At 37.9% G+C, this 17,923-nt stretch overlaps 1 protein-coding gene across 2 annotated transcripts; it reads right to left on the reverse strand.

The window, feature by feature from the left end:
- Positions 1-1,096: 1,096 nt before the first annotated feature.
- On the reverse strand, positions 1,097-17,637 carry LOC148364573 (GATA-binding factor 2-like). 2 transcript variants are annotated; one of them, XM_088338718.1, is made up of 5 exons: positions 17,147-17,637; positions 14,827-15,405; positions 8,119-8,264; positions 4,776-4,901; positions 1,097-3,399 (listed from the first exon to the last, which is right to left on the reverse strand). In XM_088338718.1, exons 1-5 carry the CDS (start codon positions 17,376-17,378, stop codon positions 3,100-3,102), a joined length of 1,383 nt encoding a protein of 460 aa, XP_088194844.1. In that variant the 5' UTR covers positions 17,379-17,637; the 3' UTR covers positions 1,097-3,099. The 2 variants fall into 2 exon arrangements, with proteins under 2 accessions (XP_088194844.1, XP_088194843.1); XM_088338717.1 differs by having other exon boundaries at positions 8,119-8,276.
- Positions 17,638-17,923: the final 286 nt, after the last annotated feature.

Consider the following 17,923-nt stretch of genomic DNA (forward strand, 5'->3'; position numbering starts at 1 on the left):
CAGCTCCCGTGTTATTTTCGATTGTTCTCGATTGTTCTCAGCTCAGGGATGCTGCTGGAAATGTGAATTTCCCTTCGGGGATGAACAAAGTATCTATCTATCTATCTATCTATCTATCTAATCTTAACCACAGTGAACACATGGTCCTAATCTTCAATTCTCAAATCAATTCTGGTAATTTAGTGTACATATATAACTTATGTCTGAAAATTCTGCACGGGTTGTATTCTTTAATTAAACTTAAAATACATGTGTAGCAGGTCAGTTCTATTTTTCTAAAATCACCCCGACTGACTTGTGAATTTGAGATTTTATTTTTGTGTAATACCGAGTTAATAATGCAGTCATTATCAATTGAAACAACACAGAGGCAGACCACTTTCCCATTTGTCGTTTAAGTAATAAACTTTATTTTCTTCACGTTTTGGTGAAATGGAAAAATGATAAAAACATTCAGCTCAGAGGAGGTTTTTTTTTTTTATTTCTTTTTTTTTCCATCAATAAATCAGTGTTTTTCCTTTGCGTCATAACCGTGAAATCAAACCACGGAAGCTTTTTTTTCCGTGCAGAAAAGCGCAGTGAAAATAAATTATCGTAGCAATAATTAGAACACCAAATATAACAACCATTATAGCAATTATGCGTTTATAAACACTATTTACTGCGTCTTTCGTGTCCCGTAAAAGGCCATTGTTTAAAAAGGGAGTCCGGCGAGTTTACCAGGGCACTCGTTTGCACTCTGGTCCAGTCTGGCTTTCGATTCCGGCATTGAGAGGGTGTCTTACTTTGAGGGGAGGGCCCGACCGATGGGGATTTTTCTTTTACGAACATAATTTTCCAGGTTGATTGAAAAATTAAGCTATTCTCGTGTTAATGCAGATATCAGGGTCAGCTGTGAATATATAATTTTAAAATTTGATTAGGGTAGGGGGAGTTTTTAAGTTATAATCTCTCAAAAGGAATGGGTGAGGTTTTTTTCTCCATTGCTTAAATGGTACAGTGTGTATTATTTAGCGCCCCTGAGTAGTCATTTTTCAATCCAAAAACAAAAAAAACGATTGAGAAAAAAATGGGCAAAAAGACATGCACTATAATATACATAAAAACGTCAATTTATTTAAAATAAACGTAGGTTGATAAATTTGCGTTTTCCATGACACAAGTATCACCTACATAATGTCGGCCATCTTGACGCTACGGGTTCCAAAAAAAATAAAAATAACTGAGCAAAAAAATAGAAATGGGAATATTTAGTTGTATTTTGTATTGTTCCTTGTGCTTTGTAGCACATGTTTTAGGTTGCACTACACAATCTTGAGGTCAGATAATACACACTAGCCCTTTAAAAACCCAAAACTTTAGCATTCAAAATTGCCCCAAAAATTGAAAACTTTTGTCAGGTGAAAAAAAACCTCCTAAATTTGTTTTTTTTCTTTTTTCATCAATAAAGCATTGAAAGACTGGATAAAGAATTATTTCAAGAGAAAACCAGAAAAAAATCGGTACTGTCATGTGAAAAAAAAAAAAATTGGTTTAGTTGTTTCATGAATACAACCTTTGAAAGATGGTTTGGATACAGTTATTTCAAGATTAATTCCAAATCTGTCAAAATCAAATGTATCATTATTTTCATGGAAAAAAACTCCAAATGCCAAATTGTGGGAATTCGTGTTTTTTCATTTGCATTTAAGCGATACGTCTATATCACATGACAGCGATGACATACTTGTTTTAGGTCCATAATAAAAGGTGAATCAATTAATTGATTAGTTAATCATTCAAATTAATCGGCAAACTTTTTGGCTCATCGATTAATTGGTTACATTTGGGTCAAGAAATTCTCAGGAATTCAAACTTCTGATTTAGGAGCAAAAGACAGAAAAACTTTGAAGAAGGTTATTGGTTTAATAAAATAAACAAACAATACTTTTTCAAATTGCCCAATACGAGTGTTTTTTGTTTTTTTTAATCAATCTGAAATAAATTGGATTAAATAAAATTGTATATATATTTTTTTTTTCCCCAATCAATCAGGAATAATTGTCTCCTTAAGGACAGAAGGATTCAAATTGTTTTATTTTTTTTTCTCGATTATCCAGAAAAAAAGAAATTTGGACATAAGTTTATTCACATGACAGTAACTATTTACTTTCTTGAGGTCCATAATAGCGTTGCAACAACATTTCAGTTAATTCATCAAATCAATCAACTATTTCCCTCATCGAATAATGAATTCCTTTTTTGAGCTGAAATTATCTGGCTTGTCAAAAAAAAAAAAAAAAGAATTTGAGAAACTGTTTTACCACATAACATGGTTTACTTTGAGATACAAAATCTTCGATAAATTGATTATCAAAAGTAATTGACAAGTCTTAATTTTTAGATTAGAAGTTCAGGTGAATATCAACTTCTCCCAAAAATCATTTGCCAAACAAAAAGGACAGAATGTATAAATTAAAACAAAAACAATAAAATAAAGATTCTGCTGACCATAAAAAAACCTAGGTCTTTATTTAAAATCATCCCCCTCCCAAAGATCTTAAAAATTGGTCAGTATACGTGTTTTTTTAAATTAGTTGAAAAGCCAATCTGATAAAAAATTGTTTAAAAAAAATGTTTTTGCATTTCTGACATGTTACAGGCCAAACAAATGGTCATATTTTCTATTTCTGCATTATGTTCTCTTTTAGCACACAGCAATTGATATCCAATTTCATCGATTTCAATCGAAGCGTTTATATTTTAGCGGAATCGTCAAACATTTTGGTTTTCTTTAAATTGTGTGTAATTCTGTATTTATGGCTATGAAAAAATAAGGCCTGTTTCATTTGTGTTTAACAGAGGAAAAAATCATTAAAAATCAGCAGCTTTTAAAGTTTGTAATTGGGCTAATCTGGCCGATTAATCGGTCGGGCCCTTTTGGAAAGAGAACTTTTAAAGACCTCTCATGAGAGTCAAAGGGAGGCGTGCACCTGATGACAGGAATTTCAATCTTCCCGTTCCCTCCATCCTCACATTGTCCGGATTTCCGAGCCACGAGGTCCGACACGGGCTGTCGTACGAATCCTGCGACAACCCGGATTCAGACTCAGATTGGTTTCAGTGTGGCTCTCCCCAAACGGGCGAGCGGTTGGTGTGGTGCGGGGGCCCGAATGAAGGGTGAATGGGCGTGGGAGTGGGCAGCATGTGTCCCGAGTGGCTGAAGGGCGCCAAGTGACCCATGTGGCTCATGTGGCTTGGCAGGCCCGGTGGGGCTCCGAAGGGGGAGGTCTTGTCCTGCATGCATTTGGTGAGCTCGTCGAATCCGTCGGTGGGTCGCTTGTTCCTTTTGGACTTACTGGACATTTTGCGGTTGCGTGTCTGGATGCCTTCTTTCTTCATGGTCAGCGGGCGGTTGACCTGGGGGGGAGCGACAAGTTAGCGCCGCACAACGCCTGCACTCATAAAGGCAAAACTACGTTTCTATTGTGCTGATTTTTTTTTTTAAGCTTCCAGTTTGTGTCGATTAACTTTCTGGATGTTGAAATTGAAAACACAAAAAACATATATTAAATTTCTCTTTTTTTCTGGTCTGTTTTGTAGAAGAATCACGTATGTTTGGGGGGCTTCAAAACAGAAAGACGATTTTCTTTTCTTTACCGCAACCGTGTTTTGTGGTTATTTATAATGACAAATGGGGAAATTATTTTATGGACCAATATTTTATGTCAGGTGTTTTGGGTGGGATTTTGTTTCCACCCAATTAAAAAAAAAAAAAAAAATTTAGGGTTCTGAACTAAAATCGAAAAAATGTAGTTGGTAAAATTAAATTAAAATATTCTGGGTAGTTGGGTCCCCGTGATTGGCTGGCGACCAGTTCAAGGGGTCACCTCCCCACTGCCCGACGATAGCCGAGATGGGCTCCAGCACCCCCAAACATTTTTTTTTTAGACTTTTAAGGGGTTTTTTTCTCCTGTTTTACAAAATGAATTAAAGTAATTTGGTTGGTCATTTAAAATGACCAGAAAAGGCAAATAAAGTAAGATTTATTAGCCGAATAAATTGTCAGTTTCGTGCAATATAACCTAGTTTTTGAAGAGCGTTTTAACAAAGTAGGAACATTTTTTAGAGTTTAAAAATAAAATAATTCTGTTTTCTAAAATCATTTGGGTGGACATTAAAAATGCCAAATAAAAAAGCCAGATAAGTTGAAAGACAATTTTTGCCAGTTTTTCCAGTTATTTAAAATAAAATGTACCAAATTTGAAGGGTGGGTTACGTGCTAAGCATCCTTGGAAGTTAGCCCGAATAACCCCAATGCATCAGTCCCACTTGACTCAAATTGGGTTATTTTAGACATGTGTGTCATTCAAATTAGCACGCTATAAATGATGAACAGCTGTTTTGCATAAGCCATTGTTGCATTGGAAGTGGAGTCCGGTGGGAGTGTTTGTCTTTTGTCTAATTCAAAAGCAAACAGTGGCCCCGGTCAATTTGAATACATGAGGACGAGAACCTGGCTGCAGCTCCGACAAATCCTCGTCGGTGTAACAGACGCCGTTACGCTGAATGACGGCCTCCTCCCCGGGGAGTAACGCCCCTCTCCCAATGACATTCATTGTTACAAAAAAATAAAATAAAATGGAGGCAACCGGTGAGTTCTGCTCGACAGAGCGAGCTGGCTTTGCTCCGCGCCTAAATCGATACAAGCTGTCCGCCCACTTGACCAGTTAACGACCGGCGGACCCCGAAACCCCCGGGCCCCATTTTTTTCCTCCCATTTAGGGGCCACTTACGTTGTGCAATTTAAAGTAAAGGCCGCAGGCGTTGCAGACAGGGTCTCCGTTGCCGTTGCGCCTCCACAGGGTTGTGGTGGTTGTCTGGCAGTTGGCGCAGCAGGTACCTGCACGACGAGCTGCCGACTGCAAAGACAATAAAATAAAATCAATTTTAAAATGCCTTCAAATCATCAATTCGAACAAATTGAGAAGGGTGCAGGTAATATAGAGAGGGAAAAATGTCTTACTAAGTTTAACCATTGTGAGCACGTCTTATATTTAATTCAGATAAATATTGGCAACTTTTTTTTTTTTCAAGTTCAAACATCAAATTAAGTCACTGTCGTGTAAAAATCTTTTATTTTCAATTCCATTCTTCTGCATTTGTTTGATGTCCACAGTGTAAATATTCACAAATTACATCTAAAGTTTTGGAAAGTACTTAAGGTTTTTTTTACATTTATAGAATGTTTCAATTATAAATGGAAAGGGAGAACTAACTGCAACAATAGACTTTTTGCATTTATGAAATGTTCACAATGTAAATATTACAATGTAAAAAAAGTATAGATTCCATCCAAACGTAATATTTAGAACTCTCCGCCAAGTTTTTAAAAGTTTTATTCAGTTTTTTTTTTACATTTATTGAATGTTTCCATTGTAAAGATCAATATTCAAAAGACAAACAAATAGCAACATTGTATTTAATTTTATTCTATGTTAGTATAGAAATGTTTCAAAAGGCAGGGTTTCAAATAAAATCCTTTAATTTTAGACGCTTTATCGGGGGGGGGAATCACCCTTCGCATTATTTTTTTTCCTAATTCCATATTAATGGATACAAAATGGAGGTTATATTTAAAATAATGTGAGTAAACATTGCATACATTTTATAAATGAAAAAAAAATCCCAATTACAGTATTGATTTTTCATGTATTTTTTATTTTTGGGGGGTCATGTGAAAAGTGCTCAATGCTGGAAATTGAGTAGTTTCAAAATAAAACCTTTTCAAAATTGTGTTCACTTTTACAACTTAAGAGAATGACTCAAGTGTAAACACTCAATTCAAGATTCACACTTTCCAAAATATTTGGTAACGGTTTGAATAGCTAGAGCCAGAGTCGTTTCAAAATAATGCAACTTCAATGTTTGTTTTATTTTTCTGCTATTTTATTGCAAACTGTAACGATGTATAAAAGTTGAACATTAATCCCATATCATAATTATGAACTGTCCCTGAAATTTAGAATATAGTATTATTTGAACAATTCTGAAAATATCGTATATTCTGAATTAATTAATAGTCAAATAAAATATTACACGTTTTTCATTATTTTAATAATGCTGATTATGGCTTACAGCCTACCTAGTACACCTTTTCATGATACTTTGAATATTTTGAGATAGGGCAGTTGGGTGTATGTCACAATCATCATAATGATTTTTTTCCACAACTCTTAAATCCTGATAAACGTGTAAATAATCGTATTCACAGCATTTTACAAACCACCACAATGCTGTAATTATCTATGCTGGAAACGGGGGCGTACAAAGCCCCAAACGCCGGCCGACTGGAGTCCATTTCAGATCGATTCAACACACATAATCGCAAACATTAACTTTACATGCCAAGAACCCCACGGCTGCTGCAAGAGCCGCATCTTTCTCTCCACCCCCCCTTCCCCTTTAAATGAAACCCAGGTGCTAGCGTCACCCTACCGACCCATTCCAGTCGGAGTTTATATTTTAAAGAAAAGAAGCCGCGAATGATAAACACCAGAGCACCCCGCAAATCCCTGTATTTTCCAATCCCCGCCCCACTCGACCCATCTCTCTGCGGAGCGCATAAGCGGCTCCTCTAGTGTTGTGATAATCTCTTTACAGTATATGTCAGTCTGGCCGGAGAGAATGCGGCGCGCCGGGTGAAGGCGGAAACAGCCGGGAGCCCGACTTCCTTATCTGGGCCGGCCAGATATCCGGATAGGAAACAACTGGATGCCCCTTTGAACACGGCTCTGACAAACACTCGGGCTGCAAATGTAAAGAGCTTCGGCCGGGCCCCGAAAAGGAAAATGGAATGGACTTTGAGATGAGCAACTCTGCGGAGTTCTTGCTAAAAAAAATCCTTGACCGCAGTGTTTTTGTGAGGTGTGTCTTCTGGAAACGATGTGCATCTGAAGATGGCATCATGATTGAGTGGGAATACACATGAAAAAGCAATATTGTTTTGTTGTTTAACTATTCCCTCTGACGCCCAATTTTTTACTTAATATAAACCCATGACTGTCTCAGAAAATTATAAAATTGTTGTAAAGTTCCTTCTTTTCTGTAATGCAATTAAAAATGTCATACATTCTGTATTATCAATCAACTGAAATATTCCAAGGCTTTTATTGTTTTCAATATTGTCGATTATGGCATACACAAAAATAACACATCTCAAAATCATAAAGTACATTAGTAGTGTTTTCAACTAATCATACATATTAAAATAACAAATTTCCCGTTGTGTCAAACCAATCTTAATTTGGGTTTAAAATTAAAGTGACCCATGTTGGGTTGTTGCGCCTAGCAACCCAAAGCTGGGTAAAAATGTTATTCCTATATTATTATTTTTTGCTCCAATTCAGAAGAGCCAGAGTAATGTCTCATTGGCCAATGCCAATAACTCCAACGGGGATAGGGTTAAAGTTGGGCAAAGTTATTAGGTTCATCTAAAAACGGTTTCAGATTTTTCGCGTCACCATTGTTCACAAAATACGATTTTTTTTTTCTCAAATTATATAAAAGGTCTGCTTGATGATTGTGCTCATATTGTCCCATTTACACAGAAAAAAATCTAGTTAAAATTACTTTCAAATAATGAAAATATTGTAAAAATCTCCGCAAGTTTTCTGAATTTTTACTTCGTGTCTCCATTCAAATATAAGGAAAAAAATGAAAATAAAAAACATTTATAATCATATGCTACTATCTTACTAGGGAAAATTTGATTTAATATATCGCTAGAAAAATACAACTGCTCACAAAACAAGCAAAGGTTTGGTTCAAAAGTGGAACAAGCTTATTTTAGGTGGTGCAACAAGTGATGCATTTGCTTTGCATACCTTCATTAACTCAAACGTGGTGTCAACTTAAGTAACATGGGCATTGCTATCAGTAACCGTATCACAAGTACCAGCAATAATGATAGCAAGAACAATAGCAATAGTAGCCGTATTGAAACAGGCCGTGTAGGCGCATCATCGGGGGGTGAGCGCCACAAACAATTCCAGGAAGATGATAGGGAAAATATAACTTTCCTGGAATTGTGTCCATCTGCTTTCTGGCTCATATTTCGAGGTCCGAGCGGGTACTCACCAGTCTACGTTTGGGCTTGATGAGCGGTCGGTTCTGTCCGTTCATTTTGTGGTAAAGTCCGCAAGCGTTGCAGAGGTAATGCCCGGTGCCGTCCCGCCGCCAAAGTGGAGTGGAGGTGGCGCCGCAGTTCACGCACTCACGTCCCTCTGCGTAAAATTCAAGAAGGGCCAGGGAAAAATTTTATATAATTAAAAATGTCGCTATTGGCCGACCCGTGATAGTACACATGTGAGTAACGAGGATGTACGTTCGGACCTAAAAAATTCCAGCCTGACCTGACCCAGGCCCGCGGGTATTATGGCCTGACCCAGCCTGAGCCCGATCGATTCACTTGATTTGCAGGACCCAGGCCAAGGCAAACCCAGAATTTTATATTTTTGAGAACTGCTGTCTTTTTGTAACGAAACTTAAGTTAAACAAGACTCGTTTGATCACGGTATTTGATCCAGCCTGCCATTAATATCTCAAAATATAAAAAAGAGGCGAGTCTGAAGGTCATTTCTATTAAAAGTTAGGGTTTCTTTAAATAAATGCAAACAAAATGCTCCATAAGGCCACTAGAGTGCAGCAGAGGACATATTGGTTAGATCTGATGTAGTTTAATTTTATTGCCCATGCATTTTTACAACTTTTATGTCTTATTTCTTTTTGATTTATTTCAAACCAGAATGACAATTAAGGACAAAACATAATTTTCATAGCTCCCACTTGAGTTTGTATAGTGTGGTTAGTGCATGTGTAAAACGGCATTCACTCTCTTAAGACTTGGCGTAAAAATGTGTGTTTATCAATGCAAAGCAAACAAGAGCTCAAATCTCAAGCTCATACAACAAACCAGTTAACGCATTCAATGCCAAACATGAAAATAATTTCTCCCCCATTGCTTTTGAATAAATGTGTTATACTTACAAAGGATCCCTTGTCATCCATGATAATAATTTGTAGGATATGTTATTAAAGTTGACACCCTTTTTACTGATCCAGCCCACCTGAGAACAGAAGGTCTGGATCCGGCCCCAGAGCAAGACTGAGTTTGTCATCTCTTGTATAAACATTAACATCTTTTACATTTCTGTGTCTAAAGAGGTTACATTAACCGGCAGTTTTCCATCGATTTGGCATTTATCAAGAATTTACAGCAAAATTTTAAGGCCCTTTTGACAGGTTGAAATTTTGGCCATAAACCACAGGAGCAGTAGTAAAATCTAGCGCAGCAATTAATGAGAGAGAGAGGCAGTGAGACAAAGAAAGGTAATGACCGGTGGATAGACAGACAGGGAAGGGTTGTTTGAATTGACCTTGCAAGAGTTAAGTACAGTAAGTGTTGTGAAGCGGCTTCTATTTTTTTTGGTCTCCTGTGGCCAAAACTACTCACAACCTCAAAACCCCACAGCACACTGTTATGTTATTGTAGAGACATCACAGTGAGTTGTGACAAGATACTGATTTAATCAGTGTTTCTTGCACATCATGGCCCATGCTACTAGCCAGAGCAAAGCCTGGCCTGACCCGACTTGACCATAATGATTGACATTTTAGGCCTGACCCAGTGTTCTGCCAAAACGTATCTACCTTTTTGAGATGCCCTCCTTTAAGGCTGATCTTACAGCAATGTTCTTTTCTTTATAATCAAGTAAAACCAACTAAACTGAAACTCTGAATTATTACAAACTCAACTTTTACTGATGATAGAAAACACCAGTTGACATGCATACATTCACTGTGTGATTACCGTAGAAAACAAACACAACGCTAAAAAGCTACCATGGAAAAATACGCGCCAGACTTAAAAGCTAAGTCAGGAAAGCAGTGAGTCAAAAAAGATTCAATAAAAACGAAAATTGTAAGTTCAAAGGCACATATTATGGGTTAGACGCACTTTTACACATTCCCAGGGAAAATAGTGCATCCGCACTGAGCATTGGTAAGGCGTCTCTATGGGTAAGAAGGAATTTCAGAAAACTGACCCGAAATTCGGGTTGGGTTGGGCTCAGACTTGAGATCTTACCTCTGTGTCATAGTACACATGTGAGTAACGGTTCACATCAAACAGCCTGTTGCTCAACTGTTTTTTTTATAATTCAAAACACCCCCCCACCCTTGTCCCGAGAGTACGGCCTCATTATTACCGATAGAATCCCAGCGACACCCAATGTCCCACCCTTTTACTCCACAATGGAATCTGACCTGAACCAGAAAAGCCCTTTTGAAATGCGCCAGGGTTCTTTTTCTAGACCTTCCCCCGTTGAGTCCTTCGCAAGTCCGGACGACCACGTTAACGCTACGTAAATATTTGTGACCCATTGAAATTCGGGAAAAGACAACAGGGGGACAGGTTTTGAAGTTTGAGGTTAATTCAAGCGAGAGGTAAAACCGCTGAAATGTCAGTGTGGCATTTTGGATGCCAGTCAATCAACGTTTACTAGCGCCGGACATCCACTTGAAGAGATAAGCTGCCTTTTAATGCCATGGCTGATGTGTTTCTGATTATTGCCAGCTTCCATTAAAATGTCACAAGATGACGTTTTTGACCTACAAAAGCTCACATCAGTCAATTGATCTGAGTGGCAGTTTGGACTAGACGAGGATTGATTCAATACATTTTTAAAAAATTACAATATTGAGCTAAAACCAAATATAGTAGAAAAGAATAGAACTGTCTTTGTCATTGATAACAACTTGCATACTTGTCAACTTATACGTTTTCTCTGTATTTTATACATTTTTTGATCATTTCAAGCCTAGCACATGACAGATAAAAATTGTATGGGAAAATTCTTCAAAAAATAAATGCAAAACATGTGATTAATTGGATCTAATCTTGCACATTTCAGCTCGAATCCGGATCGTCTTGGTCACCGGTACCAGATGACGTCATTGTAAATTGCTAAAATTGACGAGGAACAATAGCAAGCATTTATTAGTTAAATTAAATGAACTTGTTTAGACAAATTATCTTGGGTCAATGTTATCCTCAATGAAGCATTTATTCTATAAAAACAAAAATGATTTAAACAGATTATCTTGTCTTTTATTCTACATAGTAGGTCTTACTGTGAGTAAATAGGTGCTATGACATGATTGTATTATTGCTTAATAGGGGGAATTACAATCATTAGTAGAGGGAGCAATTGGCTGAGGTTGACAGGTATAACCTCGTTTACGAGACTAGACCTGGCGCTCAATGATATACATCTAATAAGAGACTTAAAATACAAATTGGTATATTAAAGAATATTAGGGGAAGGCGATTTTAGAAGGTAGTTCTTTTTAACTGCCCTAAATTTAAAGTGCATCAGAAAAATTGTGCATTGGAAAAAATAGTGAACATTAGCAACAGTAAATTAAGCTAGAATAGAATTCACTTTGTCATTGATAATGCAATATGGTTTACAACACGATTAGACGTGGAGCTCCAGGATATACAGTATATAGGAGACTTGAGTAGTACAAATAACAATATTACAGAATATTAAGATAGGTAATATTCACATGTTTATGCAATTAGACTGGCCTCAGTTGCAGTCAAAACAAGGTTATGAAAATGCATAACCTTCATGACTATGTCATGCAGTTAATATATATGAAAAAAAATGGAAAATCCTCGCCTCGACATTTTGACGTGCAGAACACAAACAGCAGGAGCCTCGTCGCATGTTCTTTGTTAGCAAGGCAGGGAGGGGAGGAGGTCGTGATTTGTTCACTCGGGAGGTATACAGGATATGGCAGGAGCCAGGACGTCGTGACTCCTCGCTTTTTAAGTGCAACGAAGGCCACGTTCGAACCAAAACAAGCTTCACCACACGACTCCATTTTGTTACCACATCGTCTTCACGTTTTGGACGGTGTTAAGTTCACGTGTCAAAAAAAAGTGGTGGGATAATTAATTGTGTTAGGTAGTGCGGGGGTGGGGGTGATTCTATTTAATGCCAATTACCAAGTTACTCGATGCTCAGCGTTAAAATATGACAACATATTAAAGAATTCTGACGGTCGTCCGTGTAATTTGATTGTGTGGCAGTTTTCAACCAGTTTTTATTTACGCAATCGTACTGATTGAATATGTCGTACATTTGCGTGACAAGTAAAGGCACCATAAACGACTTACGTAAAACGAAGCCCAATTGTCAATTTGTACAGTAATTAATTTTGGAGCGTCTGAATTGTTTATAAGTTTTTTAATTATATCAATATTTCATTCTGTGTTCATAAACCTTTGACATCCTGAAGGCGCTTCAGGATACATTATATTGTTTTCTCGTTCTATGTAAAAGGAGGTGAAAGTCGTTGCTGGTGGACTTCTGCGTTTATTGTATATAACAATCAACACAAATTCACTGCAAGTGGGGGAATTTAAGAGGCTGAAAGATCTGCTGTGTTGTTAACTTGGTAAATAAACTCGTTACTCAAATTAGACTATCTGTTTTTATTCCAAATAGTCATTCTTGCTGTGAGTAGAGGTGTTGCGTTGCGTCTGTAAAGTTGATTATCATTTCACAAGGGCATTGCAATCATTAATAAGGGGAACGTTTTGCTGAAGTTGACGGCTACCTATAATAAGCAACACTCGTTTACTGCAACTGGGAATGGAACTGAGGAAGAATTGTTTGTGGCGTTTATTTAATAAACAATCTTGTTTACAGAAATTATCTTTGTTTTCTTCCTTGTGCGATTTTCTGTGAGTGAATGGGTGCTGCGTTGAGTCTGTAAGGTTTATTGTCGCTTGACAGGGGATATTTCAATCATTAATAAGGTTGCAAAAAGTAACTTTAAAAATGCATTCCGATACAGTTACCTGTTGAAAAAAATGCAGTCAGTAACGCAATCCAAGTACCACGATATTATAGGTGTGTAACTTGGTTACTTTCAATTACCTTTGGATTACTCCAATACCACATTACTAGTAAAAGACAAAAGAAACTAAATGTAAACAAAATACTACATTTCGTTTAAGGCAAAAGAACAATGTTCCCTTGAAAAAAAAATAGGTAAAACCAAAGTGATGTCTTTGCTTGTATAGTCCTTCAAAGAACGTGCCCAATTCTTATCCACGTTGTATGGTTTATTAGGGAAAATATGTGTGAACCTCATCTCTCTCAGTCTCTCCAATGTCTCTGATAGAAATTACGATATACATCGACAGAATTATTGCGTCTATGTAATTATACTGTAAATAAGGTTGTAGTTCTTCAGAATAATCATCATTTTACTAACTATACCAGTAATTGATTATGCATTTTTGTAACTATAACAGAGTACAATATCATTTTTTGTATATGAATTATGCTGATTAATCTATTATGTTGCTTTCCAATCCTGTTACTAAGGGGAGCAATTGACTGAGGGGTTGACAGGTATTTTTGTATTTTCTCGTCCATTTGTTTCTTTTAAATATTTTTGCAACAAGCATCACATCCCAAAATGAACAAATCACTTGAAAAGAAAAAAGGATGACAGCAAATATGAGACCCGTACCCAAAATAACTTTGGAAGCTTCTTCTATCAATCATTTAAACAAATTACCATATCTTACATAGGCGTCTTCCCCTGGGCCATCATGACCCTAAACGAACGCACAAAACTAAAACTTGCGTTTTATTTATTTAATTTTTTTGCTGCTAAAGAGTATTGAACAAAACTGTTAAAACGTATACCGTGCAACTTATTTGAGTTTTTTTATGCTGCTGAAAGTTATTAGACCTTTTTTCAGTTCACTATTGTAACAATGCATCATTTTTCAGTGCACTATTATTATAAAGTCTTTATTTGGTTGAAACCAAATGAAAGACTTGTCCCAAAATAATTTTGGATGATGCTTCTATCTCCCACATCATTATTAGCTTCTTCCCCATGGCCATTACCACCTTAAACGTGCGCACAAAACTGTGAAAACATATCGTTCGACTTTTTATCGGAGGGGGGGTGCTAAATGTAATTGCACAAAACTGTGAAAATGTTTACCTTGAATTGAATTGTCTTTATTGTCAATGGCATCAACGTTATGAAATATTGTATGCAACGAGATTAGACACGGCACGTCAGCATGTAATAAATAAATTGGAGAGAAAAAATGTCACTGTCAGGATATAGGCAAGCATTTATCACGTATTGCTTGAAGGCTGCCCGATGTTAAAATAATAGTGTTATGAAAAAGAATAGTGTATCGCAGCAATAGTATATATATATATATATATATATATATATATATATATATATATATATATATATATATATATATATATATATAATATAATATTTAGCAGCAACAAAATTCCCGCAAATAAATTGCAAGGTGTGAGAATATATACCATGCACTATTGTTTTTAATGCACTGTTATAACTTAGGCCAGTGTCTAAGCAACCATTGTTAAAATTTTTGCCTATTTTTCTTGAAAGTATACGTTATCCCTTTTCCCTGAAAGTATGTATTACATGTTAGTGTCATGTCTAATCTCGTTGCATACAATGCTTCCCAACTGTGATAAAAATGACACCGAAGACAATTCAATTACCCTTAATTAGATTATAACAACTATTTGTTAGTTAATTTAGAAATCATCACATTGTTGGACCCACGATACATATTTTATAGTTTTCTGAGGTTTTTTTTTCGACCCCTCTCCTCTTTACTCTCTAACAGCCATACAATGTGCAAAACTTCAGACCATATGCATTTTCTCATGAAATGAAAATAAATAATAAACTCACCTGAGCTCGAACGCGCTTTACTTTTGCATTTCGGCGTGAAACTGGACGGCGATCCGAGCAGGCTTCCCGGGTGGAACAAACTCCCGCTGTATTCATGGGGGGCATGCAGAGGGTAAGCCGGGTACGTCGGGATCGGATGGTGCGTTGTGGGCCCCTGGCCACCCATTGAAGCTAAACCGCCACCGCCGCCGCGCAACGGGCTGCAGCCTTCCATTTTCATGCTCTCCGCCACCTGATACTTTAACGACTCTTTCTCGTCCATCCTTGTCGACGTTGAGGTGGGCGAGGTGGGCCCTGGGTCCGGGGACACGTCTTTAGGCGGGGTCGGGGGGAAGCTGTAGAGATGCGGGCTGGAGTGAGTGGCCGGGGTGAGCGAAGACACCGGAGCCGTCGCGGCGTTGCTGCTGCACGGGTAGCCGGAGCCTGCGGGATGCAGGCCGGGTTTACTGAAGTGGCCCACCGCCCACGCGTTGTGGTGATGGTGGGCGGCCGATAGCGCTGCCTTGCCCGGGTCCAACCAGGGAATCCCGGGGCTGTGGATGAGGTGTGGCCGGCAGACTTGGTTCCCGGTTAGGCGAGCTGGAAATGCAGACGTTTTACTCATGTTTGCTGCGTGATCAAACCCGTGAATTATTCCGTAAAACCAGCTAATTTCAACGGGGTAAAAAATAAAATAAAGGAACGCAGGAAACTTCGTCTAATACAAAAAAAGATCTATACCTGTCAACCTCAGCCAATTGTTCCCCTTATTAATCGATAATAAACCTTGCAAATGCAGCACCGATTTACTCACAACAACTATTTAGATCACCGTGACAATATCAGCTATTTCCTCCGTCTTTGCCGTCTGCAGTGATCGAGACGATCCGGGACTGCAATGAGCAAAACGAGACTGGTCTAACAAAAAACTGATTTTTACATTTCCTATGTACAAATTTGATACACAGCGCACACAATTCGAAATGATAAAAAATACGTATACAAAAAGGGGAAAACGTATAAGATACTGTATGGGGGGCTGTTAGGCGTTATAGAATATAAAAAACGCTCTTCTCTCCCGGTTGCTTTCTCTTTCATCGCGTGCAGCTCCCCAAGTAACGATTGTTATTAACAATTTTGCGGTTTTTATTTTATATCCGGGAAGTGCCTCTCTCTCTCTCCCCTCGCACACAGGGTTAAATGACACATTTCCCTTTCCTCCTGTCATAGAAATTCCTTTTACGTCCCTGAATATACACAAAAATGCCACAAGAGGACTTTTGGGGGCGGAATTCCCCCTACACTTACACAAATAAATAGTAATAGATGTATTCTGACACTCTTGTACTTTATATATTCTTAAATGTCTTCCATTACATTTCAACCTGGAGTGTCATGCCCAATCTCGTTGCATACAATGTTTCACCACGTTTATATCACTCACAAAATACAATTATATTCTACTTATCACGCACACAATCCCCCATTGGAAAAATAAATTAAAAATCCAATATACATACCAGTCAATTTTTTTCCCACCATTTAAACATTTTGGGTAATCTCAAATTGTGTACGCCAGGGGAAAGAAATAACAAAGAACGATCTCGTCTTGCCTGTTTCGGCTCTCATCCGAATCGTTTCGGTCACTGGTTGCGCATGAAAACGTTATCGTTAATTGTGAATGAAGACAAAGTCTTCAAAATCCCACACTGCTAAGAAAGATAAACCACAATAAATGTATTGCAAGTGGGATAATAACTATGAAAAGTACTATGAAATATTCAGATTCTGAATATGTATTGCCTATATTAAAAAAACAAAACAATGAAACTTCGTTTGGAGCATCAATTCATCCAACAATTAAAAGAAAAAACAAAATCCACAGAAGAAAAATCCATAATACACAAAACCCATTATTAACCCAATGTAAACATTAAAAGTGTGGACATGGTACCAAAAAAATTAACAGCATAAGTCAATGGTAAAGTGCAATTGTGCAAAGATGCTGAAAAAATGTTTGTGTTGTTTATTTGGTAAATAAAACAAACCATCCTTTTTGTTGTACACGGTCTTGCTGTGAGTAAAAAGTGTTGTGTTTTATGCTTTATTATAGCTTACTAAGGAAAATTGCAATCAATAATAAGTGGAGCAATTGGCCGAGGTTGACAGGTCTCTATGTTCCCGAAAATGCATGAACATATCACAAAAGGGGGCATAATTCCATGCACACTCACACAAAATGACACTATTCACCACGCACGCAATCTTCAATTGTACGATACAATTAAAAATCCACTACTAATACATGCATTTTTCTCAAGCATTTATCGCCGATTCTTACCGTGCGCTTGGCTGTAAGTGACCCTGGCCCGGGAATTGGTGTAATAAGGGTTCCCCTGAGAGTCCAAATGGTTGAGAAACATATCGACTTCGTCTTGGGGCAGCAGAGGAGCCATGGGCTCCATGTAATTGTGACCGAGGGTGTGATGGTGCGAGTCCGGGTGCTGGCCGTTGAGCACGGCGTGGTGGTGGTGCGCCATCCACCGGGACTGGTCGGCCGCTGCGACCTCCATCAAACTTTTAATCCTCTTGATTTAAAAAAAGGAAAAAGGAGTTCCAAGTCCAGTTTTGACCGTGTTTAGTCAATGAAATCCTCAAATAATGCGGGATTCTTAACCCCCTCCTCCAGTTTTTTTCTTACCTACAGAAGAGAAATCATTGTTTAAAATCAAAGCACATAAATGATGTGGTTCCTTGATCCGAAAAAAATAAGTTGCAGCGTTTTTCCTCGCTACCTGTTGCAGTTTTCGATCAGCTGTTCATTTATTGCGATGTGGGGCAAACTGATGCGACTGGCGCCAGTAAATTCCCCTATCAAGCCGAGCTGTGGGCGGGGCTAACCTCGACCGAGCCAATTACGAGCCTCGCTACAGCCATTGGCTTGCAGCATCCCCTCTCCTCTCTTAAAGCGATTAGGAAATCCGGGCTATTTTCGAGAAACGGCTCTTTCGGCTCGGCTCCCGAACGGCTATTGGGATTGTTCTTGTTGCTTTGATCCACATGTTACCAATTATTGTGAAAAACAACATGCTCGGGGAAAAAAGGGAAAATAAAGTGA

The sequence above is a fragment of the Urocampus carinirostris genome, chromosome 6 (assembly GCF_059441175.1).
Source record: "Urocampus carinirostris isolate Australia breed hairy pipefish chromosome 6, RoL_Ucar_1.0, whole genome shotgun sequence".
Taxonomy (NCBI): domain Eukaryota; kingdom Metazoa; phylum Chordata; class Actinopteri; order Syngnathiformes; family Syngnathidae; genus Urocampus; species Urocampus carinirostris.

What these genes read in the sequence shown, in the direction of transcription:
- LOC148364573 (XM_088338717.1), bottom strand. Translation starts at nt 17,378, where the DNA reads ATGGAGGTCGCAGCGGCCGACCAGTCCCGGTGGATGGCGCACCACCAC. An exon ending in TAAAGCGCGTTCGAGCTCAG is followed by an intron (nt 8,277 to 14,826) that starts GTGAGTTTATTA and finishes TGGCCCTTCTTG; the next exon opens with AATTTTACGCAGAGGGACGT. An exon ending in TTTACTTTAAATTGCACAAC is followed by an intron (nt 3,400 to 4,775) that starts GTAAGTGGCCCC and finishes GCTCCCCCCCAG; the next exon opens with GTCAACCGCCCGCTGACCAT.